The sequence below is a fragment of the Magallana gigas genome, chromosome 9, assembly GCF_963853765.1.
Source record: "Magallana gigas chromosome 9, xbMagGiga1.1, whole genome shotgun sequence".
Classification (NCBI taxonomy): domain Eukaryota; kingdom Metazoa; phylum Mollusca; class Bivalvia; order Ostreida; family Ostreidae; genus Magallana; species Magallana gigas.
The window spans coordinates 23,455,652-23,482,605 of NC_088861.1; the positions used below are offsets into that span (position 1 = coordinate 23,455,652).

Genomic DNA, 26,954 nt, shown 5'->3' on the forward strand with positions numbered 1-26,954 from the left:
ATCTAAATCGTCAGAGCCACCTCATATTCTATGTAAATCAATTTTTCGTATTGCATTTGAATAATTACATTGTATCTTAATGTGTACTTCTTTGAGATTAACGATGCAGAGTCTAATTCGTTTGCACATGATTGTGCGCAGGTTTTTATTTTCACTTAGTTGATAGGACGTTATTACTTTCTTTAGCAATGTGTTTTATTCAAAATTACATACTTTTAATGTTCGTTTTGTTAAAAAAAAAGTGATTTTATGACATCAATTGGATAAAATGGTTAAATGTCATTAGCTATAATCCTTACTGGTATTTTGAACCTCATGTTTGTATGAAACTGCAGAAATACTGAAAATTCCTTCTTTTACGCGAGTACTTAATTTCGTGATTCCGCCGTTTTGTATCAAATCGCTTGAATATAAAATCGCCATCGCTAATTTGTTGGTTATAATTTCCTCCTAAGATCAAAACTGTCTGAGAAATAAAAGCGAGATTTTAAAATTTGCGAGGATTGCCTCTCGCGATTTTACAATGAAATGAATTCCTCTATTGGAATTTACAGTAATATGACCTGACGATAATAGAGAGGCACAACATGCCTTGATTAAAATAAAGACATTAAGGAATTTAATACAAAAATTATATTATTGTGCTAAATACAATGCATGTAACCATAATAATTATTGTCTATCAATTTTTTCCATCAGCATTCTTTTCCCGCAACTTCTGGTGCTCCAAGAGTTCCTTGGTGGTCAATTTTGGAACTTGGAATGGTAGTTTCTTCCACTGCTGGACTGGTAAAGGACGATGTCCAGCTTTAGTGTCATAACTGAAGGACTTCTGAGACAGATAAAGCAGGGGAACACCCTTATACAAAAAGATGGTTCCCAGTTTTTTCTGGCAGCCCTGGTGATTCCACTCGGCATGCATGAGCATGTCTGGATTTGTATTGGCCTTTTTTGTCGGAGGTTTTTCATCAATCTTGTCCCACAACTTGACATCAAGCGCAACATAATATGTGTTATCAATGCAGCGCAGTACACCGCAATCAATGTCAAAATGACCGCATTTGCAAATCAGTCTGTAGTTTGCAGCGCCCTCTGCTTTTGTTTCTGCCTGTGATGCTGTCAACATATGCATCTTCAGCTCTTGTTCTGCAACCATTTCTTCAATGATGTTTTTGATTTTCCCTTCAACATTTTCATCAGATCTAATCATTTCTTCAGCCTGCTCCATGTATTTTATCCGGGCCTTGTTGATAGTCTCTCTGTCATAGTCAGAGGGTTTTCCCAGAACAAGGATTTTGGCTTTCAATTTTCTTGCTCGCCCTTTTAAAGCAAGTAATATTTCGTTAATTTTTCGAAATAACAAAAGCCAAAATAAATTAATCTTCATATCAATTTTGCAATCAATATTGTAACTTGTGAAAATAAAGTAAAAAATATAATAATAATCAGAAATCAAATTAAATTATGTAAAACTTAATTTCATTTACTAGTATTTTAAATGCGCCTTAATAGAGGTTTTGATTTTAAATCTGATAGTCTACCTTGAAATTCAAGCAATGATTACAGATATATTAAAATCAAAGTACTGTTGAACATATATCATTTCAATTGTTACATTTGCCAAATATTTTACAAATGTAAAACATTAGAATTATTCATTTTTCTAAAAAAAAATTTGTGGATATGGGATACAACTTATATATGTACATATATATTATTACAAGGAGAATAATATTTTGAATTCATATAAACCTTATTGATTATGCTTTTAAAAATTTAGATTTATACTTAATTCTGGTTGTAACTAAATTAATTTGACTGTTCTGCCGAAAGCAGTACATTGAAATTACATTACATTTTCCAATTCTGGTTCAAAAAGCATTATTGAAAATATTGCAGTTTTTCTAGTGTTTTGGCGGTTTTGTTTAAACCCTCTATCTTTTCTAGCAGTTCCACATAGCTAGTCGTCAAAATTTAATCATCTGTACTAAAAGTATTTTAATTTACTAATATCTTTAAAGTGCGGTTCTCATTACGGAAAATGTCCAAAGGAGAATTCACTAGTATTGTTCTAGCAGACCCATTTACAAGAAAAACCCCCAAAACCACAACTATATTAACCATCTTACCCATGGCTTGTTTATACGATATTTCATTTCCAATATAGTTATACAGAATAACTAGGTCACAGTTTGGGATATCTATACCCTCCTCTGCCACTGAGGTTGCAACAATTCCATGAATTTTCTTCTCAAGGAATTTATCCGTGGTGTTATCTCGATCTGTTTGGCTCATTGCTAAAAAAAAAAAAAAAAAAAAACAGAACAAAAAGTGAAAAAAGATTTACATATTTTATTATAAGGATTTTAAATTTTAAATTTTTTATATCTCAACATGGTTTCATGTTTATGATGCCTTACCTTTTCTTCCAGTCAGGCTTTCACAGGTATAAGCCTTGATCTTTAAAATTTCACTCAATCGTTTAGCCACTTCTATAGTTTTTACAAAAATTATAAACTGTGTTGGTCCACCATTTGTTTTGTCTTTTAGGATATTGTCCTCCATTGTTCTCAAAAGAACATTAATGTTTTTTGCAGAATTTTTGTGAGCGAAGGAATGACTTTGCATTTTTTGTAGATCTGATTGCAGAGCTGAAAAATTAGTGGAAACATGTTAACATTTGAAGTACCAAACTGGTTCAAAAACTGCACAATTCCATAGCAATTAGGAACGTAACAAAAGAATCATATTTAGGCAGAACAAGTATAAATCCTTGCAAATCTAAGACATAAAGAGTCATAAATCCCTAAGGCTAAATGAATATGGGCAAACATAAATATCCTTTTTTGATGGCAAAAGATTTTCTCCCTTTCAAATTTTAGCATCCAATTAAGACTTCATCGATTCCTACACAAACATGGTCCGTTCTACTCAGGAAGTTTTTACTGTCAAATCAAGTTTGATTTTTTATGACTACTGTAAATAGGTAAATATTCGCCCCAGTTTTATTTTAACCCCTTTCACTCTCGTTGTAATTGGGAAAAATCGAGACTTGGCAATCTCCACTGTCTCAAATTATATATATTTGAACACAACTTTGTCAGAACGACACCATTTACAAGTAAAGCCAATGGCGACAATAACACGAGGTGAAAATATATACCCTGTCTACAGAAACTAATTTTGTAACCACTAGCTACTATATGAACCATTATTTTGACAGAGTAAATGGTTAACTAATTAGCAACTGCCATCTTACAGATCATCAGATGTGCAAGTCTTCTCTCATTTTTTGTGACATTTTCCACCTTGATGTCCTCCACTTCCTTCTTCAGAACCTCCAAAGCTATGTCTCCTGTCAAACAGTCATTTACCTCCAGCAACTCACTCAGTTTCTGAAAAAATTCATACATTAACCATTAGGAGTAACTTACTTCATCTAAACTTTCTTAAGATTTGAAAAAAATTAACTTAAATGATATCCAATCATAAATAATCAAGTTCTGGTTGTAACAGTTTATTTGATTGGGCGATAAAATTATTATATTGAAAAAAAATTAGTATAGTGTAAAAATGTTACCTAGTTAATAAGACTGGTGTGCTTAAAACTTATAATTCTGCTTGACATTGAACTTTTGTACATTTTAATGTCAATGTAGAAGTCAATTAAATTGCCATAATTTTTTCTTTTACAATGAATGAAAGAACGTTATAAGAAATAAATTAAAAGCTGCTTTGGAACAGTTTATGTTTTCTCATCAATTTATATTTTTTATATCTACATGTATATACGGTATATCTGAGCTTTTTTTTGCATGTCACAAAATAGGGTTCAATGTTCAAGTTCTTTTATTTGTCTCGGACAATTTTGCAATTTGAACATTTCTAATCGCAAAAATTACTTTTTATATAAAAGCAATGAAATCAAACACAAAAAAGCAGATTATTGCAAAAATAACTAAATTCATGGTATTTTTAAGGATAAAACATGTTCTTCAAAACATATTCATCATGTGATTGCTTTGCACATCAATGTATGCCCATTTTTGGTATGCTGAAAAATACTGCATTATACTTAAAATGGGTATTATAAATTACAGTAGAAAGCATTTAAAGTTAAAACCCATGGTTCCCAATACAGTACCTTCAGATACTCCCCACCAAGTCGTATTCTTTCAGAAGGACCGGGCTTTCTAGACAGAATTGGAATGGCTTTATCATGCAGACGACAACACCACTGCACATATTGTTGTGAGTTCCTGCTGGCTTCAATTGTCCTGTAAGCATTTGGTTTCCTCGACAACGTCTTCAATATCTCTTCCTCATCTTCATGTTCTGCATCTAAGTGTCCTTTTCAATTGAAAAAGGAAATATATTAACTTCAATATCAACCGATAATAGATGGTTGTTGATGGTTTAATATACTTGTACTATTAAGCTTAATTCATCTTTTTCTTTCACTTAATTAACTTAATTTTGGTTGAAAGTTGTTGCATTTCACATTTATAGAAACTTATGATATCAGTAATTGGCATCTTTGTTCTGCATGTGACAAAGATGACCAAAGATCATTCACATTCTTCAAATATGCAATGCTAGCCATCGTTCCTGTCGTTTATTCTCATCTCTGGAGATGAGGACAAATAAGTAAATGAATCTTAATAACCTTGGACTAATGAGGTGACATGTAATGGTACTGAGGTGAAACCTCAATCAACTAACTAAAAATTTTATTGCTTAAAGATTATAAAAAATGGTTTCTAAATTCTGTCAGTATACCTGAACATACGGTTGAAATGATATCGGAATATATATATATATATATATATATATATATATATATATATATATATATATATATATATACATCTCCCAAGTATTTTCCCTCTATTTCTTACGAAAACTTATAGTTAATTCATAGCTCTTTAGAAATAGCCAGACTGAAATCTATACGCCCCATTTATCGATTAGTCGAAATCTACAGCGGCTGAAACTGACAAGAAAATGACAGGGCAGATATCGGCATGCCCTGTTTATCGATTGGTCCAAACCTATAGCGACCTAGAAAAATCACGGACTGCACGAAATAATCATGACGATGTCAGACTCAAAGTCTCACAGGAGACGATTTGGCTGTTTCTTTTAGCTAACTTACTTGCGTATATCAACAGTAATTAAGGTCTTCCGTTTCCAACGGAAGACCTTTCTATTATTGTGCTGGTTAAGATTATTCTTATTTTTCTTTTTTTTTCTTTTTTCTTCCTAGACGCGAACTTTGAGGCTTCATATCGTGCTCATTTCTGAACGGTTTTTGCTCAAATTTTCAGGGCTAATGGACTTTACAAAACACTATCTTCATCAATTCATAAAAGTTAGAATTCCCTTTCCGGTAACGAGTTATTCCCCTTTTAAATTTTTTTAGGGCCTTTGGTTTCCAGACAAAGGCTCCGAGACTATGATAGCAGGGAATGGGAATCCAACGAATTTGAATAGCAGAGACATTGTAGTGGTGCACATTAGTTTTTGTTTTTAGATTACGTTTTTTATTTAGGAAAAGGTAGGGGTCAAAAAACAGGATTCCAAATAGTGCAAAAATTTAGACAAATTTTCCTTTATATCTTTTTAACGAAAAATATTTTGTAAAGACATGTAGAATAAAAGTTGTGCAGAATATCAAGGGCTTTCATTTAACACCAATAAAAAAGGGCTGGCCCCTTAAATTAAGGGCCAATAGCCTCTAAAAGTTTTTGCTTAATAACTCAAAAACGGTTAGGATTTTGATATGGCTGTCGCTGGAAAAGTTGTTTGTTGGGATCTCATAAAGGTCGTAACAATGTTATTTTGTAAGTGATTTGTGTAGTATGAGTGTAAAAAGCTTTACATGTTGACATGTACCTGTTTTCATTTGACAAGTTAACGAAAGTCTTTGTGCGTACAACTGGCATAAAGTTGCCGCAGAAAGTATGCTGGTTTATACTGGAGGCATTAATTCATAAGAATTTTTTTTGTTGTTGGAGTATTAGCTTTTCCTTTATGAGTTAAAGTCATTGTTGTTAAGTTCTTATAGTGCACAATCATTAAAAACGGCAATTGGAAAACAAAACATTCTTTTTCTTTTCTAGTAAACCACAAAATTTGGAATTAAAAAACTCTGTGCATTACATTTTAGTTATTAACTCCATGCATTTAAAATCTACCTTGAATCAGAGCTGCATGTGTGTGTGTGTGTACCATTACGTAAGCTCTCCCTTGCCCGCAGCCGAGAAAATCGGTTACCATGCTCGCGGCTGGACTACCTAGCGGTCAGCGGTTATCTAATACACGAGAGTTGCGTCTCTCATATATGAGTTTATTTAGCCGCGAACTCAAGAATTGTTTTAGTATTGATTACACAAAATCTTTTGTGGATTAAACAAGTGGATGTCAAGTAAGAAATAGTTCATTTAATTAATAAAAGCAATGTCATTCTCTAAAGCAATAATAGACATAGATCAATTGTGGGGTTTAAGTTTAAAATATATAACTTCTATTTGATAGAGTAAGGTCATTATACTGCAAACTTTTCAAATCTTCCTTGGTTCTGAGCTGTGCGTTTCTGTGCGTTGTACCTTTACGTAATCTATTCTTCGTCCACGGCCGAGGAGATCAGCCACGGCTGCATTACCTAGCGGTAAGCGGTTATTTAATACACAAGATTCACACACCGCGACTTACACTTACATGCATATGAACGTGTTTGAGTTAATATAGCCGTATATACAAGAACTGTTTTAATTTTATGTTATAAAAGTTTGTCCTACTTGTATATATATTTAATTAAATATTTGAGTGTAAATGAATATTAATGAACGATATTACTCCAAATCGGAAAAATCGTTAGACATAAACTAATGGTTCGTTTGTTCAGGTAATTAAAGTACTTTAAAAACTGTACAATTAATGTTTTAAATCAACACCCCCTTCAAATATTAAACCTTTAAATGATGATCATCCATCGCACATGGCTGAGGAGATCCGGCGCGAGTGGATAAGTGATCCGCCGTCGGTTCGTATTCTTCTACATGTACCTTATGACGCGTTTATGTTTCATATTTTGCACGGACACAACTATATTTTATTATGTTTTCAACTATTATATTGGTTTAAGACGAAAATATAAATTGATTTTACTTGTACAGTTGATTAAGCATTGATTTATACGATAGCGTACAAGGTAGTTTAAACTTGAAATCAAATTATAATCAAAGTTCCATGTTTGCGGTAGGGGCTAGCACGATAAAGGAATGCCCTGAATTGAGGCATTCGATTATTATTTTAAAAAAATTCACATGAGTTTAAACAACTTTAGATTAGATTCTATCGGTCACATATTAATCACTTCTGTAGTTTCATTGTGGAAGCGAACTCATTGCTGCCCCCCCCCCCTTTCCTCCCGCCCCGCTGACAGGTGCTCGCGCTGGATTTTTTTTTAATTGGGGAAAAGATAACAAGATCTGTCGAAAATCATTTTTGGTGGATTCTTCTTATGTGTAACATTTTGTTTCACTTTCCCATCCCTTTGTTTATTCGGCCAGTCTGTGTTAATTCAATTGCCGCAAGCGACCGAGAATCTTGTGTCGCTTCAGCGCACACAGCTCAGAACATTTATAGCCCCAGGTCATCAATTGTTATGTAAATCATAATATAATCTTTTTGAATTGAGTACCATGCGTATAGGTTCCCATAATAATTATTTTTTTTATTTCCTATCTATGTTTACATTTAATTTTGTTCAAATAATTAATAAATTTTCTATCATTTAAATTGTGTGCTTCATCAAATACTGATTCCGATTACCTTGAAGTCATTAATTTTCCATTGGCTTTTTACAAAAGAGAGACGCCTGACCATCCAATGAAAACAAATACACAGAGTTTGATTGACAGGTTCAGCCAGGTGCAGGTCTCACCCGATGTCCGAGGTTATGTGTGCTGTTTGTACACAGCCGAATGGTCTCAGTAAGAGTTATCAGTAGGAGTTATCGATGTAAATAAATAATAAAAATACATGCCTATCAAAACATGATCGTGCAAGTTAAAGTTGATTTAGGTTTGTTCCAATAGAAATCATGTTTGCACTAACTTATTTAATATTTTTTATGTATAGCGAATTTTAATATTGTTTCAGTACTGAAACATCGCATGAAAACGTTAAATATACATTTACTCTGTAACTAGTCGTCTTTTAATACATATACCTTTCTTTTGTTTGTTAACAATTCATTCAATTTTGTTAAAGTAATGTAAAACACGGGCGCCATTTTGAAACAATTAACTTGTCAGAGAGTTCCGAATGAAATCTGATGAACATTTCACACGGTTCTCGCACGCTTTGCCCGAAACGCTAAACGGTTTACATGAAACTCTAAAAGGTTTACACGAAACGTTTCTCGCACGTAGGCCGCACGCTTTTTTGGTGTAGTAGTACGTTTTAGGGTCTGTAAATTTTGTCAGCACGCAATTCTAAACTTGCACATAGTCTTCAAAAAATTTAGAAATATTTTAATATAGAAGTTATCTTTGAGAAAAGTTTACATGTTTTGTAGGCGGGTTTAGTTTAAAAAAGAAATACACTTCCTGACATGAATCACCAGTACATACTGTTTATAACAATGCTTGCTACCCTTTGAAAATTTAACTCGCCATTAAACATCTCATTTTTTAAAGAATGTTTGAAACGATTACATAAACTCTGCTCGACAAATAGTTTTCCTAAAATATTTTCTTCCTTTCTTGTTTCAAAACACGTTTTATATACAGGCTTTCAATCACAACACGTTTTTATAACAAAAGCAGAACTGAAAGTATAGTCATTATAATCGTTTGACACCATATAACATATATTTTCAACTCGCAGCAACAACGGAAGACCTACTCGGGGCTTTGCCACGAGCTCTGCTCTAGTTTAGTAAATTTTACTTACTTTTCCTAATTAATTCATCGATTAGCTTAAAGAAAGATGTTCATATAAACAATAAAATGCTTTCTTTGAAGATTCATTGGGGTTATGAAGTTAGTGATCATTGCAGAAAAAACTTACATAACCCGCTAACGCGGGTTTTGTATTTTTTCTGCAATGTCACTACCTTCGTATCCCGAATGAATCACCAAAGAAAGCATTTTAATGTTTGAATATATTTATGTGTGTGTGCGTTCGTGTGTGCGTATTCCTGATTAGGATCTTGCAAGAACAAAATCTTGTCCTCTTAATACCTTTTTCCTCATCCAAGATTTTCTCAATTTCTTCCATTACTTCCTCAATTCTTTTATGAACTGTGTCATTTTTAACATCCTGTAGAAGTTTGACTTTTTCTGCAAATAAAAAACATACACTGTAGTAACATCCATAATGTTTCAAATTCATTAGTCTTTTCACCATTTTTGGAATAATTATTATTTTTACTTTACATTCTGATCACCCCAAGCAGAGCGTCCCATTGAAAGAAAATGTGTAATATAAATGAGAAAAGAAAATGACTAGCAAAAATATATTCAGCTCATTGACAATATTATGCATTTTACACCTTAATCTGAAAGAATATGAATTAATACTTGCAGGTTCTCAGCTGGTGTGCTGAGAAATCATTTTTATTTAAAAGTCATTAATATATTACACCTACCAATATCAATTTGATCTCTGTTTAACTGTGGGTCATCTTTGTATTTGATGACAGTTGACAGCAGATGGACATCTAAGTTGGCCATGACCTGGAGGATGTGCTCTTTTGCTTTGCTTGGAGTGTTGGCCTTGTTGGTACCAAGTGTTGCTGTCAGACCCACAATCTAAGAATAAACAAAGGGGTTCATTTTGGGTGTGTTTGTAACATACAGAACCCGGCCGTCACGCTGTCAAATAATATAAGTATAAAATTCAACTTAACTATTTTACTTAAATTTAACACCACTAAGATTATGGCCATCTTATAGGACTCGACTATAATAAACAAGTGGCCTTCTGGACCTTGACCTTTCACCTAGAAACTTGGTTCAAGGTCACTAAACACCCTTTACCATTAAGCACTCCTTATGGGCAATATAAGTGAGATAAGGCTAATATGAGAGAGATTAGATATTGTCCAATACAGACTGATCACTATAAGATATGGTCATAGCAGGGCCCTATAGTAATCAAATATGCATGCATAATTTGGCTGATAAGAAAAAATGCACTTAGGCTTCTGACCTTAGCAAAGGTTTTAAGAGTGCATATTTTGAGTGCATTCATAAATGTAACAATACAATTACCCCTATAATATTTGTATACCTGAGGCAATTTTGCCTTCCCCTTCCGTGGATCACTTTTCATCATGTGGTATTTCAGCATGATTTGGTTGTAGGTGTGACCCTTGCAGGCATGGTGACATTCATCAAATATCATCAGCGAAAACTTGGACAGAATGAATTCATCCTTCTCCGGATGGATAGCATTTTCCAAGATGGCTGGTGTAAGAAGGAAAACTTGGTACTCTCCCACGAACATGTGGAGCTGTTCACTTCTTTCACTTTCACCAGTTATTTTCAGGGTTTTCTCCTGGAGCAATTAATGAATTAATGAGTGTTAATAAAATCAGAATCAGTCAGTTTGTTTTATCATACTACATATTTTAAAAAATATATAGTCTTAAATGGTATGGTAACGATTTTGGTCAATTTTCATTTTCTGTTTTTATTATCTAAAATGCTTTACATGATCAAATGAAATCTGAGAGTCAGTTGTAGAGATATAAGCAAGACACAGGGCGCACAATTCTTTGTCATGTAAACAAGGCACGTGCCCTTTTTTGTTTACATAGGTTCAATATATCAGTAAAAAAATCTTTTAAAGTTGATTTGTCTATTTTCTTATTCATAAATAAACATTTTGTTTACCACATTCATTTTAAGTCTATAAGTGGAATTATTACCATAACATTCAATATGTTAACAATAGCTTTGTTTACATAGTAAAGAATTTTAAGCTCTGTAACTTGCTTATAACTAAACGAACAACACTCAAATTTTGGTTGCTTATTAAAAATGCCTTATGTAAGCATTGTAAACATTAAAATCGGGGGGAAAATTATTCTTGGTCGAAATCGTGACCATGCCCCTTTAAAAAAAATACCGGTATATGGAAATTGTTGAAAGCTTTGAAGGTATATATGCCGTTTATAAAGGCAATTTTGCGATGTTGAAAACCAGGTTGTTGTTTTTTTTAAATTGTAATTTTTTATGAATATCAACAAGGTACTAGCCATAATTTGAAATGAATAACGGCGATTCACCTATGCATATTCATAATGAATAACGTTTGAGGTGGATGTGCGCGGGAAAAGTAATTTAGAAAAGCTTTATTTAGAAAAGCAGCTTGCAAAAGTAATATGACAGATTTGTTTAAAGAAAAAACATCAGAAATTGTCATTGGCATTTTATGAGGATAGTTGCGTATCGCTGTCGATGGCAATCGATGAGAACTCTTTTGCAATTGACCATTATTTTACATTTTAAGTAATCAAGTAATAGCTATACAAGTTTTATCTTATATAGACAATGGTTATCGTACAAAAGACATAAGCTTCTTTTTCTTTATGAATAAATGTCTTATTAAACAAAGAAATAAAAAACCGCTGTGTGACCCACCTGTCAATAACAAAATGCAAGTGCAGAGGAGAATAATGGCCTTTGTAGAAAAATAACCGGTCGTCATTTTTTGACGAAGAATAATGACCCCCCCCCCCCCCCCGCCGTAGAATAATTGGACTTTTTTTTTAAAAGAAAAAGACTTCCGGTCATTATTTTACGAGGATCATTATTTTGCTTTACATCGGCAAGCTCAGAGTTAAACATGAATTTTCTAACACGCGTCGAACACTCAAAGTCGAATATTAATTTTTATTTTAGAACGTTCTGGTTTTTTTTCTTCGAACGCGTTATTCCACTGCCAACAGACCGACCTAGTTACATTTGCGTCGCTATCTTGTTTACGTTCTAAAATTAGCTTGTCACATCACGTGCTCATGGATGTTTCAAAGTTTGGCGGTTACTTACTGACCCCGTCAGTAAATAAATTAATTAGAATTTATATTCAATACTTTTAAATACGTTTGATTTAAACGGTATGCCAGTAATTTGCAGAAAGTTTATAACTTTTGTAGCTAAATTCGAAAAACGCAAAAATTTCATTCTTTTTAAAATATTCATTTCTAACGGCATGTATACCTTTAATGAAGTCCATTCATGAAAGTCATGTTTTCATGGAGTGTCATCAAAATACCTTGAACTTCCTATATAACTAACAGTATACAATTAACTTACCACTAAATGAGGCAACAGACGTCTCAGGACCATGTAATGCTGGTTAACCAGTGGAACTGTGGGGGCCATTACTACCACCTTACCTGTAATCAATGTACATGTAACATCATCATCATCATTATCTAATTAACATCATCATTATTGTAAACTACTGGTTATGTTAATTAAGGTTTACATCTTTAAATACTTATTAAATCAATATTTGTTTAGAACTAAAGAGTGCTTGAATTCAAAGTATAGAGTAAATATGGTACATGCAACTGTGATCTCATACCTTCTGGATGTTTCTTGATATGGTCATCAATGATGGCAAATGCCACACGGGTTTTCCCGGTACCTGTTCCTGAGCAGACAATGGTGTTCTTTCCTTGAATTGCGTTCTCTGCTAGCTCCCCTTGGTAGTTGCGAAGATTAAGACCGCGAGGTTTTATATTTTCTACAAATAATAAACGTCGTTTATATTCAATTATCAATATAGTTTAGCACAATTATGGATAGCATTTTTTGTGGGACCACATGCAAAATTTCTAACAAATTACTGTTACATTTTACGTGTTAGAATGAACAGATATGCATTAATTGTATTTGATACGCCAAACAAAAATTAGCTAAACTTACTTTCACAATCGATAAACTAGGTTGTTCAGCTACGACGTTAATCTATATTTCACATCTGTAAACCATAGTTAACGCAAAAATATATATGTAAAATATATATTTAAAATACCACCGAAAACAACCGTTTGCAAATGCAAGACGTAGTATATGTACATGTATATACTTAGTAGTATAAATACGGTTTCAAGATGTGTAAACCACAGTTAATTGTAAAATATTTCAAAAGCTTATAAACTTTAAGGACTTGTTTACCACAATGAATGCAGAAAGAACTGATTGAGCATTTTCAGTTTTAACTAAAATTAAAGCAAGCTTGATCTGTGCAAATGTGCATATGCGGATTAAATCCTCACCGGCAAACAAAACTATTACTTAGACACCTCCCGTAATAAAATATTGTCTCTTTATTACCTTGGTTATCTACTGGTTCATCTTCATCATCAGACATTATATCCCTTCGTTCAAAATCAGAAAACAGTTCAACGTCATCATTTTTTATTAAAAGATTCTTGTGTTCCTCTTCGGAATCAATTTCTTCCACTTTCCTTTTGCGATTATTTTCTTTTCTCAAAGCTTGTTCAGTTTCCATTTCGTCTACATCGGCATCGGAGTTCTTTCTAATTCTGTACTCCATTTTGTTGTCTAAAAGATTTTACAAAAATCTTTAAAATTACTTTCTTCGGCGATTCGAAATTCCCATATACAAGTTTAAAGAACCTGGTATATGTCAATAATGATGTCAAATGTCAAATTTGCCAACAACAATGTTTTAAACAGAACTGTTTCAATTATACTCAAATGTAGATCCTTCTCCCCATTGAAATTTTAAACGTATTTAAATATTAAGTTTTTTTTAACCTGATTGTAGAATTTAGTATTTTTACATATAAGGTAGAAAATACAAAGTTATTCTTATCTCATATAAAAATTTGAGAAAAATCGCTACTGTAGTATTTTTTAAATCTGCTTTGAAGTGCGGAAAATGACAATTTTCTATATACATGTAACCGGTATTCCTGTTGTTATTGTACCTGTTATTTGAGATAATTCCAAAAGAGAACCAAATAATTGATTTCTTAATTCTTCGTAAATGTACTAAAATTGGTGTATATTACATATATATATTTATATGGTTAAAAAATAATAATTTGCTATTGCAAATTCTACGCCAAAAAAAACACCCCCCCCCCCCAATTCGGCACACTTTTTAAAAAAAGTTCTAAAGATCTTTAGATTATCACAAGTAATTGAGAAATGAACAACAACTGCTTTTTGATCGATAATTGTATAGTTTATAGTTTCATATTACTCTCACTGTTGACGAAGTAAAACGATAGAATGTGCATATAAATGTTAATGAAACGTGCCTTAAATGATTTGAACATAATGCTCTTTTGCAGAATTTTATAAAGCATTTAAACAAACGAAAACTGATTAAAAATGGCATTTTTTGGTTAGCGTTTAGATTTAGTGGTTGAATATACTAAAAGAAAAAAAATATCATAAATTCAATTTGATTGCTTGTCTGTCGATATGGCCTTTACCTTGAGATTATAATAATAATCAAAAGAGTTGTGCTTATCTCAAATCTAAACAAATTGTATTCTAAATTCACCTTCTTCTTTGTTTAAATAAATAGTTTCTTTGTCTATTTTCAAATAGTCGATGTTAAGGATTTTGAGGTTGCGACGGTCTTGTTCCTTCAAAGCTAACAGTTTCCTTATGTAAACCTTCTTTATTGAGAGATAAAGGAAAAAACTTTTGGAATATCGGACAGCGTTTAGATGGATGTCCTCTTCTTTACAATCCAGAATAGCAGCAACTGTCTCTATAACTTCTCGAATAAATTCTTTAGTGTAACCAGATATATCTCCTTGTACATGGAATTGTACATCCACGCATCCATTAACTATAATAAGAAAAGAAGAGATAATAAATAAGATACATATAAACTTATAAATTGTTCAGTATACATTTGAGTGAGAATTATAACAATTACACCATTTAATAGATAAAGTGCGCTTTAATTTAGACATACAAGTATGCAGTTCAAGCAATTCTTACCAAAGCGCAATCAAATTTCTAAATTATGATTCATTGTTATTAAACTTTCCAACTTTTTTTAATGCACAAAATCACACAATTACTTGTATATTAATGGAATTTAATGATTGTCAAAATTTGAATATTCTAAAAATATGTAAATTATAATTAAGTCGAAAGTAAAGCATTAAGGATAATCAGGATGGTGCAGTGTAAAAACATATATTTTTTTATTTGTTTATATTCTTTCTTTTTTTTGCTTTAAGATGTCATATACAATATGTATTATTTTTATGGCAAGTTTCTTGCCGTGCAAAGATGTTTTCATATAAATGTTTATGAACATTTCAGGTTTTTGATTTGGGTAAGAAATATTTAATGGAAGTTACATGTATTTGTAAATCTTATATAATTATTTAGAAAATATTACAAAATGTTAAAATCAATTATAATATTAGCATTTTTACATGGTATTATCACAAATTTATTTTTTAAAAAACCAAAATATTATCCTTTTTTCACTTGTGATATTGTACATCTACATAAAAAAAAAAATTCATAAAATTTCGATAAATAAACTTTTAAAAATTTAGCAAGATTTTATTTAAAAATATAACTGATTTGATTTGAATGCATAAGTCAACAGAAAGTGTTTAATATATTATTGAAATAACTTAAAACAACATAAATGTCTGTAGTGTTTATTTCCCATCTATGTATATTCTATAATATATTATGTCATATGATCAATTAAAGTCCCGTGATCAGTGTTTTGTCTCCCCTTAACCATGTATACAATAGCCTTTTGATGAGGTCTTTAAAACATGTATTGACCGATATCAAAAGGTTTTAATTGTTTTTTAATAATAAATCAAAAATAAATTCTCCTCAAAAGTTTTACAGAAAAAATTGTATCAAAATTTAAAGGCGTTGATTTCGCTATTGTGACGTTACAGTCACGCTCGTGCCAAAACCAGTATTTTGTCACGAAAATCTATTTTGAGTATAGTGAGGTCTATTAATTTTATATTTTTATTATAGTAGGGTGTGTAACAGAATTTATAGTATGATCATGTAACAGCAATCGACCAACCATATGCTTCGGAAAAATACGATATATTATATTAAGTTATTTAAATGTGTTGAAATGTGCAATACTCTTTAAAGAACAAAATATCATTTCCTTTCGAACTGATGAAACAAATAGTAAATCCTATCATTTTAACAATATAAACGTATACATAACAAATATTCTACATAATCGACTGAGAAATTACCTGATTGTTTTTCAAAAAAGCACAATGCTTTCTGTTTTTCTGCATATTCTATGCATTTGTCATTCAATTTTAAACATTCTGTCTCTCTGCACAGAAATTGCATAAAAATAACATCCGTTTGTGTGAAAAGTTGTTCATCTTGAAGAATCGTTAAACAGTCCATAGCCGATGTTGCCTCCAAGACGGATCTTCGATTTTTCACTTTGTTAGAAGCTAAAAATATAAACAATTTTCATTGTTTAAAAAACTATTTATAAATAAAAGTAACTTTACATCTTATAATTTCATTTTAGTCAATTTTAACCAATTACTTATTAAATGCTGTTGGAAAAGAAAGTATTGAATAAAACTTAATTGAATAAAAATAACCATTTACTTTTCAACAAAAATTTCAGTTTTTCCACTTTTTCAAGAGGAAACTCATCGGCCAGAATGTTATTTAATCTGGTAAACCTAACACTGGCCCCATGGTCATTGTACGGCGTTTCCTTCACATTATCTAAGCAAAAAGAAAATAAAGATGCAAATAAGTATTCAACAAGTTAAATTTTGAATCAAAATATTTTTAAAAAAGGAATAATTTTTGCCATATTTTTTTAATAAGCTGGTACCTCTGGTTTTATTCTGCTTACTGATATTTTTTACTGGTTCATTTGTTTACTGATATTTTCACACTTTATTTCTTTCCTAACGTTTATGACATTCTACATCAAAACTGCTGATAGAATTCAGTTAAATGTTTTATATACAACAATATGATGTAAGCTTACAACCTAAGCCCAAATGGTCACCTGGGTATAAAATATGAAAGTATAAAAGGTATGATTTGAATTATGTAATTGTTATAATTGGTTCGCAAAAATTGACAGATCCCAACATTATTCGGGATATTGTAAAATTTATTTTTAAAAATTGGAGGACCATGTATGATACATTATCAATATTTGTCATAAAACTCATAATGCATGAAAAAATGTATTCCTAAAAAAGTGTTGGTTTACTTTATTTAAGTATCTTTAAACAGAAACAAGCAAATATGAATGTGTTTAATGAACTGTTACTCTTCAGAGTTTTGTTTGCTGATGAACAGAACAGGATACTGGAACAGTTCATATAAATGAATTATGAATTGTATATTAATTAAATATTTGCAAAACCATACAAATTAAAAAATCCTGTACTTTTTTGCGAAAACTCTATTGAGTTTTTATATATTAATAAATTTGCCATGCCCTTTTAACGGACCATTGTTTTCTAATTATTTCTTTTATGAACTTTGAAGCCAGGTCAGGGCCCCTTCATGTTATATAGTCCCCTTACCTGTGGTTCTGAGTACGACTGGATTGTTTTCACCTAGTATGAACAAAATTAAATATGAACACATAATCCATACTGTTATTTACGATTAAAGCGTAGTTATGTTATGGTTGTTTTTGATATTTTAAACATAACCTTTTTCGATTAACATTAGTGACTGAATTGGTGTACTCTTTATGTTCTACGATTCATAGCCTAAAACTATACTATTCTTATCATGAAAAAGATTTTTTCTGGTCATTCAATTCATCATTATACCAGGGCTTTTATAACATTTTTTTCAACTGTGATAAATTGGAAATGGAATAGGTTGATTTATGCAACACGTCTGATTTGTACAAGCCAAAGATTTGTTAAATATTGCCATGGATTAATTATGAATATCTCTCTCAAAACTCTCTGACTTCTTTGATACATTTCTCGACATGTAGAAGTCATCTTGCATCGCGATAGTTTGGATATGAATTAGAAATACATTGTCAATTTTTTGAAAATAACATATAAACATACGTTTAGCCTTCTTACCAGAAATTTCATGTACAGTTTTTCCAATGAAGTTTGTAACTTCTATTTTGAAACATTTTTTCTCGAGTTGATCTCTCTGTTTTACAACTAACACAGAATAAGGGAAAGATACCGTTGTTCCTTCGTACTCTTCCGTATTTATATCTATAGGTGTGTAGTGTTCATCATCTTTATTCTTTGCACTCCACTGAACATGATAAGGCGCAGGCAAAGATTTAATCATTACAGTTATACTGTGGCGTCCATTTTTCTTATCTTCAATTTTTTCCAGAAATATAACAGGATTACCTTAAAAGAAATGTTCATTAAAAATTAACAATGTTAAAGTATAAAAACATTATGTCATAACAGATCTTAACAACATTCTAATTGTCGGTATAATATTTAAAAGTACCATAAAAAACTTCTTCAGGTGGAAAGCTACATCGTTATAAACGTCGTCATAACGTCTCTGACATCCGTTTAAAACGCAATTTTGTGCAACTTTTCCCAATAGTAGCTTTCCCTCCCGAAAAACTGGCTATAAAGTAGCATCCGCCCAGGAGGGAGGGGGAGATCACTAACTAGTAGACTTCCTCCTTAGTAGGGTTTCAACCTTGCGTTTTTGGTTCAGATTTTAGAATTAAAAATACTGAGGAAAAATAATGTTTTTTACATCCCAATGTTAATAAAGCCTGTATATATACATGTACTAGTTTGTACAAGTAAGGTGTGTTTTGTCAACTACTTACATGTATTTATTTCATATAGACAAAGTAGTTTTCAATTGTAAAATTACGGCGGCGTGGAAGGGCCAGATGAAAAAAAATCAATCTTATTCGTTCGGACGAATTAGGATTTGTTCGGACGAAATAGCTATTTGTTCGGACGAATAAGGATTTGTTCGGACGAATTAGGATTTTTTCGGGCGAATAAGCTATTTGTTCGGACAAATAAGTTATTTGTTCGGACGAATTAGGATTTGTTCGGACGAATTAGGATTTGTTCGGACGAATTAGCTATTTGTTCGGACGAATAAGTTATTTGTTCGGACGAATTAGGATTTGTTCGGACGAAATAGCTATTTGTTCGGACGAATAAGGATTTCTTCGGACGAATTAGGATTTTTTCGGACGAATAAGCTATTTGTTCGGACAGATAAGTTTTTTGTTCGGACGAAATAGCTATTTGTTCGGACAAATTAGGATTTGTTCGGACGAATTAGGATTTGTTTGGACGAATTAGCTATTTGTTCGGACAAATAAGTTATTTGTTCGGACGAATTAGGATTTGTTCGGACGAAATAGCTATTTGTTCGGACAAATTAGGATTTGTTCGGACGAATTAGGATTTGTTCGGACGAATTAGCTATTTGTTCGGACAAAAAAGTTATTTGTTCGGACAAATAAGCTATTTGTTCGGACGAATTATAGGATTTTTTCGGACGAATTAGATATTTGTTCGGACAAATAAGTTATTTGTACGGACGAATAAGTTATTTGTTCGGACGAATTAGGATTTGTTCGGACGAAATAGCTATTTGTTACGACGAATAAGGATTCGTTCGGACGAATTAGGATTTGTTCGGACGAATTAGGATTTGTTTGGACGAATAAGCTATTTGTTCGTACAAATAAGTTATTTGTTCGGACGAATTAGGATTTGTTCAGACGAAATGGCTATTTGTTCGGACGAATTAGGATTTGTTCGGACGAATTAGGATTTGTTTGGACGAATAAGCTATTTGTTCGTACAAATAAGTTATTTGTTCGGACGAATTAGGATTTGTTCAGACGAAATAGCTATTTGCTCGGACGAATTAGGATGAATTAGGATTTGTTCGGACGAATAAGCTATTTGTTGGGACGAATTTGGATTTGTTCGGACGAAATAGCTATTTGTTCGGACAAATTAGGATTTGTTCGGACGAATTAGATATTTGTTCGGACAAATAAGTTATTTGTTCGGTCGAATTATAGGATTTGTTCGGACGAATTAGATATTTGTTCGGACAAATAAGTTATTTGTTCGGACGAATTAGGATTTGTTCGGACGAAATAGCTATTTGTTCGGACAAATTAGGATTTGTTCGGACGAATTAGGATTTGTTCGGACGAATTAGCTATTTGTTCGGACAAAAAAGTTATTTGTTCGGACAAATAAGCTATTTGTTCGGACGAATTATAGGATTTTTTCGGACGAATTAGATATTTGTTCGGACAAATAAGTTATTTGTACGGACGAATAAGTTATTTGTTCGGACGAATTAGGATTTGTTCGGACGAAATAGCTATTTGTTCCGACGAATAAGGATTCGTTCGGACGAATTAGGATTTGTTCGGACGAATTAGGATTTGTTTGGACGAATAAGCTATTTGTTCGTACAAATAAGTTATTTGTTCGGACGAATTAGGATTTGTTCAGACGAAATGGCTATTTGTTCGGACGAATTAGGATTTGTTCGGACGAATTAGGATTTGTTTGGACGAATAAGCTATTTGTTCGTACAAATAAGTTATTTGTTCGGACGAATTAGGATTTGTTCAGACGAAATAGCTATTTGCTCGGACGAATTAGGATGAATTAGGATTTGTTCGGACGAATAAGCTATTTGTTGGGACGAATTTGGATTTGTTCGGACGAAATAGCTATTTGTTCGGACAAATTAGGATTTGTTCGGACGAATTAGATATTTGTTCGGACAAATAAGTTATTTGTTCGGTCGAATTATAGGATTTGTTCGGACGAATTAGATATTTGTTCGGACAAATAAGTTATTTGTTCGGACGAATTAGGATTTGTTCGGACGAATACGTTATTAAAAGTTGAACATGTATGAGAGAGAGAGAGAGAGAGAGAGAGAGAGAGAGAGAGAGAGAGAGAGATGTCATAATCATGGATGCATAAATGTGAAAAGTCTAATCAGTTTACATGATCATGCGCGGGTCCAGAAAAATTGACCGGGATGGGGTGGGGGTGGGGGGGTCTGAGAGATAAATTTGTTTGCGGGGTGGGGGTCCAAGGCCCTCCGACCACCCCGGCTCTAGATCTGCGTATAGATGTATGCCAACTCTAGGCAGCGCAGGTTTTTTCTTTGGTAACTATAAGTTTTTTTTTCGCGCAATGCCAGAAGAAATGTTTCCAATAGTCATAATTATATGATTCCGCAGGTGGATTTCGATTGTCGATGTTTATATTGGAAATGTAGTCATTCTCCTGTTTACTTGGGACACTGGACAAACGAAATTATCTTTCGCCTTAACTTTATACATATACATGTATACAATCAGAGTTAACTGATATGCTTGGTGGAATTGTAATAATCGCACAATTACTTAAGTGACTATAAAACAAACTAATTTTTACTTATACTTTATAATATAAAGTCAGCAAAATAACCCAACATCATAACTATAATATAAAAAAAATAATAAAAATAGAATTTAATGATAAAAATACTTATCGTCCGTCAAATAGACCTCTGATGACGTATTTACATGTTAAAATTATCATATGGCTTTGTAAAGTTTTCTTTTGTTTGGAATAAAAATAGAAACGTTATCAATAATCATACAATTGATCATAACTGATTGAATCAAGTTCTGGGGAAAATTAAAATAATTGGACGATTTAAGGTGAAATAAAAGATTACAAAACAATTGACAATTTTATACAATATTTTCAAAGGTTGTATCTAATTATTAACTATTATTGACAAATATTGTTTATGAATCATACTATCGGAAACATCTGGCGCCTATTTTCATCGGTCGAATGCGGCATCCAGATTATTTATAGATAGAAACAGCATATGATGACGACTAACTCTGATTTTGTATCGACCTTTTTTTTTTTATGCTATGTCTGATTTTAAAAATGAAATAGATTCAAAGTTGACTAAAGAGACAACCATTAGAGTTAACATTAGTTTTAGAATATCGGAAACCAATGGCACCATGATAATATAACTCCAATCCTTTAGATAGATAGAATTTGAAAATTGAGCTTGACAGCAAAATATGTCAGATATTGCATACATGTCAGATAATATAACACCTATGTCTATATTATTAGCAATTTATCATTTGAAAGAAAGGGGTGGCTTGATCCCCCCTTTTTCATCTACATCATTACCAGAGCAGATAGTCTAAATTACTCCTCATATAAACTAATAACTTATTCGTCCGAACAAATAGCTAATTCGTCCGAACAAATCCTAATTCGTCCGAACAAATACGTAATTCGTCCGAAAAAATCCTAATTCGTCCGAACAAATAAATTATTCGTCCAAACAAAAAACTTATTCGTCCGAACAAAAAACTTATTCGTCCGAACAAATCCTAATTTGCCCGAACAAATAGCTAATTCGTCCGAACAATTCCTAATTCATCCGAACAAATACTAAATCGTCCGAACCAATATCTTATTCGTCCGAACAAATAACATATTCGTCTGAACAAATCTTAATTCGTCCGAACAAATACGTAATTCGTCCGAACAAATACGTAATTCGTCCGAACAAATAGATTATTCGTCCGAACAAATAACTTATTCATGCGAACAAATCCTAATTCGTCAAAACAAATCCTAATTCGTCCGAACAAATCTTAATTCGTCCGAACAAATCTTAATTTGTCCGAACAAATAACTAATTTGTCCGAACAAATCCTAATTCGTCCGAACAAATACGTAATTCGTCCGAACAAATCTTAATTCGTCCGAACAAATAAATTATTCGTCCAAACAAAAAACTTATTCATCCGAACAAATCCTAATTTGCCCGAACAAATAGCTAATTCGTCTGAACAATTCCTAATTCGTCCGAAAAATAACTAATTCGTTCGAACAAATCCTAATTCGTCCGAACCAATAACTTATTCGTCCGAACAAATAACATATTCGTCCGAACAAATCTTAATTCGTCCGAACAAATAACTTATTCGTCCGAACAAATACGTAATTCGTCCGAACAAATAGATTATTCGTCCGAACAAATAACTTATTCATCCGAACAAATCTTAATTCGTCCAAACAAATCCTAATTCGTCAGAACAAATCTTAATTCGTCCGAACAAATCTTAATTTGTCCGAACAAATAACTAAATTGTCCGAACAAATCCTAATTCGTCTTGACAAATAATTTATTCGTCCGGAACAAATAACTTATTCGTCCGAACAAATCGTTATTCGTCCGTACAAATAACTTATTCGTCAGAACAAATAAGAATTATTTATTTTTTCATCTGGCCCTTGTACGCCGCCGTATAAAATAAAGAAAACTTAACAGACGAATAAACAATGCGAATGGTATATACTGTTCGCTAAAGCATGATTTTCAGAATAGTGAAACTCCTAATTGCGCTTATAAGAGAAATAAAGTTTACATTAGCATTCGGTGAAAAACATGTATGACAACCATAAGAATGGATAAGGCTTACATATTAAAGATCTTTCTACTTATGACTTTGACCAACCCTGCGTATTTCCAGCAAAAATAATCCCTACTTACATTAATTCCGTTGTAAAAAGCCCTTTAATTTACTTATATTGAAATATTGAACTAGTCATTGATGAAATGCGTTGGACAAAACATTACAAAACTGATTCGTACTTTTATCACAGACAAAGTCGCTGGACACCGTAAATATATATTTTATAAACGACTAAAATACCTAAAACGATGACATCACTTGTACTTGATCCAACAGCGTTTGTAGCAGTAAGTCGGTATTCACCAGCATCGTCAGGGCTCACGCTACTGATAGTAAGTGATGGAATTTCGTTGCTAATTTCAGAAAGTTTCCCGCCACTTTTTTCCGGGTTTATCTTCTTTTCATTTTTTGTCCAAAACGTTTCCAAAATGCCAGGCGAATCATCATAGACATACAGGTTGCCAATCAATTTTACTGATCTGTCTTTGATGTTTGTATTAAAACTTGTCATGATATTTGGTGGATCTACATAGATAAAATGATGAATTTTCATGTGTTATCTTTTGCATGTCAATCCACAATGTCCACAAAAATGCTATAGAAATGAAAATCTATATACTATATAGAAAAATAGTACTATGGGAATAAAGCCATACTTCCTGTGACGTCTAGGTACACAGTGTTACTGACACCTTCTCCGTTTTCATTCCAAATCAGAAGACGATAATAAAGCTTGTCGGTAAAAGTTGTTTTTGGTATCACATAAGAAGGACATTCAAATCTGGCAGTAGTCCTAAATAAACTAGGTTCTTTAATGCAGTGGAAATCAATTCCATCTTTGCTTTTCTGCCATTCAATTTTCTCAGGTGTCATTGTTGATGAAACTTCTGACTTAATGATTGTTTTCGATCCAAAACAAACTGGTGACTTCACGAATATTTTAACACTAGGGACGTCTGTAAAGAAATAAGCAGGAACTTTCAATTTTTCTTTTAAAAACACATAGTAAAAAAAACACATAGAAATACACAAAAAACCAATCAATTCAGATAAAATGTATTTCTTGTTTGATTGGCTTAACAAATCCACATATATATCGTTAAATATAACTTGCTTAGTCACCATACGACGGGATTGCAAAAAGTCTTAATTCCTTTGACGTTTTATTTATAAATTATATGAGAAGAGAATTTGCATTAAGTGGATCACAAAGTAGATCTTTGCGTGAAAAATGTTAACTCTAATGAATTTCGCTTCTTGAACTTTACCTTCTAATACATAGAGACGAATGGTATTTTTAGATTTATAATCGGGTCCATTCGACTCAAATGAGAGCACAGCCTGGTATTCTCCTTCATCCTCCTTACATACGGATTTTATGACAAGTCCTTTCTTTGTACTTCCCCTGTACTTCTCCTTACTTGTTTCAATACGTTTTATGTCGTCTCCTCTGTGTTTATACCATGTGATAGTCCAACTTAAGGATTTAACCTTTTCCACATTTGCTTCAAATAGAGCTGTTTCTCCACGTTTTTTTTCATTTTCACCTACATGTACTATGGAAATGTCTGGTTCATCTGAAAAAGTCATTGAAGTTACATGCTCCATTATTTAAAATAAACATTTTGGTCATATAATTGTGAAGTACTTACCTTTACTGTCTGTCTGTTTTTGTAAGCCCGCATATGCTTGTAAAAGGATCCTGCAGGTCTCCAACTGGTATTCTGTACATTTTGAGCGTTCTATCTCTCTCAACTCTTTTTCATAATCCATATTGCACATAATGTTTGAATTACATGCAATTCGTTTAATAGCCAACTTTAAATTTCCCCACACATCTTCAAATTCTTTATCAGGAACTGATGCAGAATCGGCGTGAGCGTAGTAGTTGTTTCTAAACAATCTAAGACGCTCTATGTCATCACTTATTTCTATATCCGTGGTCTTTGGCTCTTTCCCCCATCCTTGAGCTGGACATTGTAAACAGCATTCTAGTAAATTGCGAATGAGCGTATAGAGCAAAGTTACATCAAATTTGTTGTAATCAGGAATACCAGGTGATTTAATTAGGCAGATCTTTCGTTGCTCTGGCCGAAGTTTCAAAGTTGAACATGAGTTAATTTTTTGGTAAAGGTCCAGAGGCTTAATATAACTGGCCAAAATGTCTATAAGTGGCAGTTTTACTAATTCAACACTGGCCACTGTTATCCACTGGAAGTTTCGTTTATCATTTGATGATGAACAAAAAGATGCCATTATGATACAATGTTAATAGTTTTATCGTACGTTTATTTTCTTCTGTACTTTAAAGTTGCTCAGATCAGTATGCTGATTAGTTTTCTTTTCATCTCACGTGTTCGTCATCATTTCATCATCTATCAGTTTACAATATAGTGTAAATTGTATGAAATTAAGAAATAAGAAATTATTCTTTTAGTATAATGAGGGATAAAATACGGTTGGGCGGGATCAAATCTATCATAAAGCCTTATCGGATGTGATCAAATCCAAGAAAGTCCGAAGGCCTTTATGAAAGAGTTGATCACGCTCGACCGTATTTTATCACTTTACAATATTTAAAGAATGGCTCCTTTTTACTAAGTCTTTATCATTTTCAGCAATTGTATGATTAAACATTTAAAGTCATTGATGGAATATTTTTGGCTATACATTTCATAATCGACCCGTCAGTAGTGTTTTCACAGAGAATGACACTGGAAAATGTAAATATTATTCAGTAAAAAGCTAATAATGATTTAGGGGAGTATGCGACCATCTTACACAGTTAATTCGAGGATAGAAATGTAAACAATTCTTGAACTGGCTTGTTTCTATCAGAAACTGACCAAAAATGTTACAAAAAGGTATAAAAGCAATAAATATGAGAGTCTACATGTTTCGTATGCAAATTATGCATACAAGAACAGGACAATGCCTTTTTAATCACTTAAAACGGCTGAAGAATTGCGCAGCTACAGACTTATTTTGAACAATTTTAAATCAGTTTTAAACCAGTTTCGGGCAGACACAAGGCAGATCAAGAACTTTTTACATTCTCATCCTCAAGTGTACAAGATGGCCGCACTTCCCTCTTAAATCACTACTTAACATTTTGTTTTATTATGCTGTTATGTACGTATTATTGATCACAAAAGTATTTTTAAAAAAGATGTATATTTGTTGTTAATTTGTCAATATCTTTGAAAAATATTACCATTTTCTAAAACGAAAGTAGATTTTTTTCTAAATTTACTTACATTTAAGCTGAACACCGCTGGTAAATATGCACCGTCACACAGGTACCTGGTATATAAACCCTTCGAGTTCGTTACACCCGATTGCACACCTGAAACTCGTGGTCTTTGGATTTTATGCATTTGATTTTTATTTTATGTGCACATTCTGTTTGTTAATTATATTTTGACCCGTTT

The 26,954-nt window shown here is 32.3% G+C and overlaps 1 protein-coding gene across 2 annotated transcripts; it reads right to left on the minus strand.

Moving 5' to 3' along the window:
• Positions 1–543: 543 nt before the first annotated feature.
• LOC117690647 (uncharacterized) lies at positions 544–26,834 on the minus strand. 2 transcript variants are annotated; one of them, XM_066070791.1, is made up of 21 exons: positions 26,781–26,834; positions 25,176–25,898; positions 24,792–25,100; positions 24,180–24,479; positions 23,764–24,048; positions 18,113–18,400; positions 17,591–17,623; positions 16,647–16,769; positions 16,271–16,483; positions 14,566–14,859; positions 13,362–13,592; positions 12,607–12,768; positions 12,333–12,415; positions 10,303–10,569; positions 9,659–9,821; positions 9,252–9,350; positions 4,145–4,350; positions 3,260–3,395; positions 2,421–2,651; positions 2,130–2,297; positions 544–1,320 (listed from the first exon to the last, which is right to left on the minus strand). In XM_066070791.1, the coding sequence occupies exons 2-21, from the start codon at positions 25,777–25,779 to the stop codon at positions 683–685; spliced, it is 4,833 nt and encodes a 1,610-aa protein (XP_065926863.1). In that variant the 5' UTR covers positions 25,780–25,898; positions 26,781–26,834; the 3' UTR covers positions 544–682. The 2 variants fall into 2 exon arrangements, with proteins under 2 accessions (XP_065926863.1, XP_065926862.1); XM_066070790.1 differs by lacking the exon at positions 26,781–26,834 and having other exon boundaries at positions 25,176–25,924.
• Between the last annotated feature and the right edge of the window lie 120 nt (positions 26,835–26,954).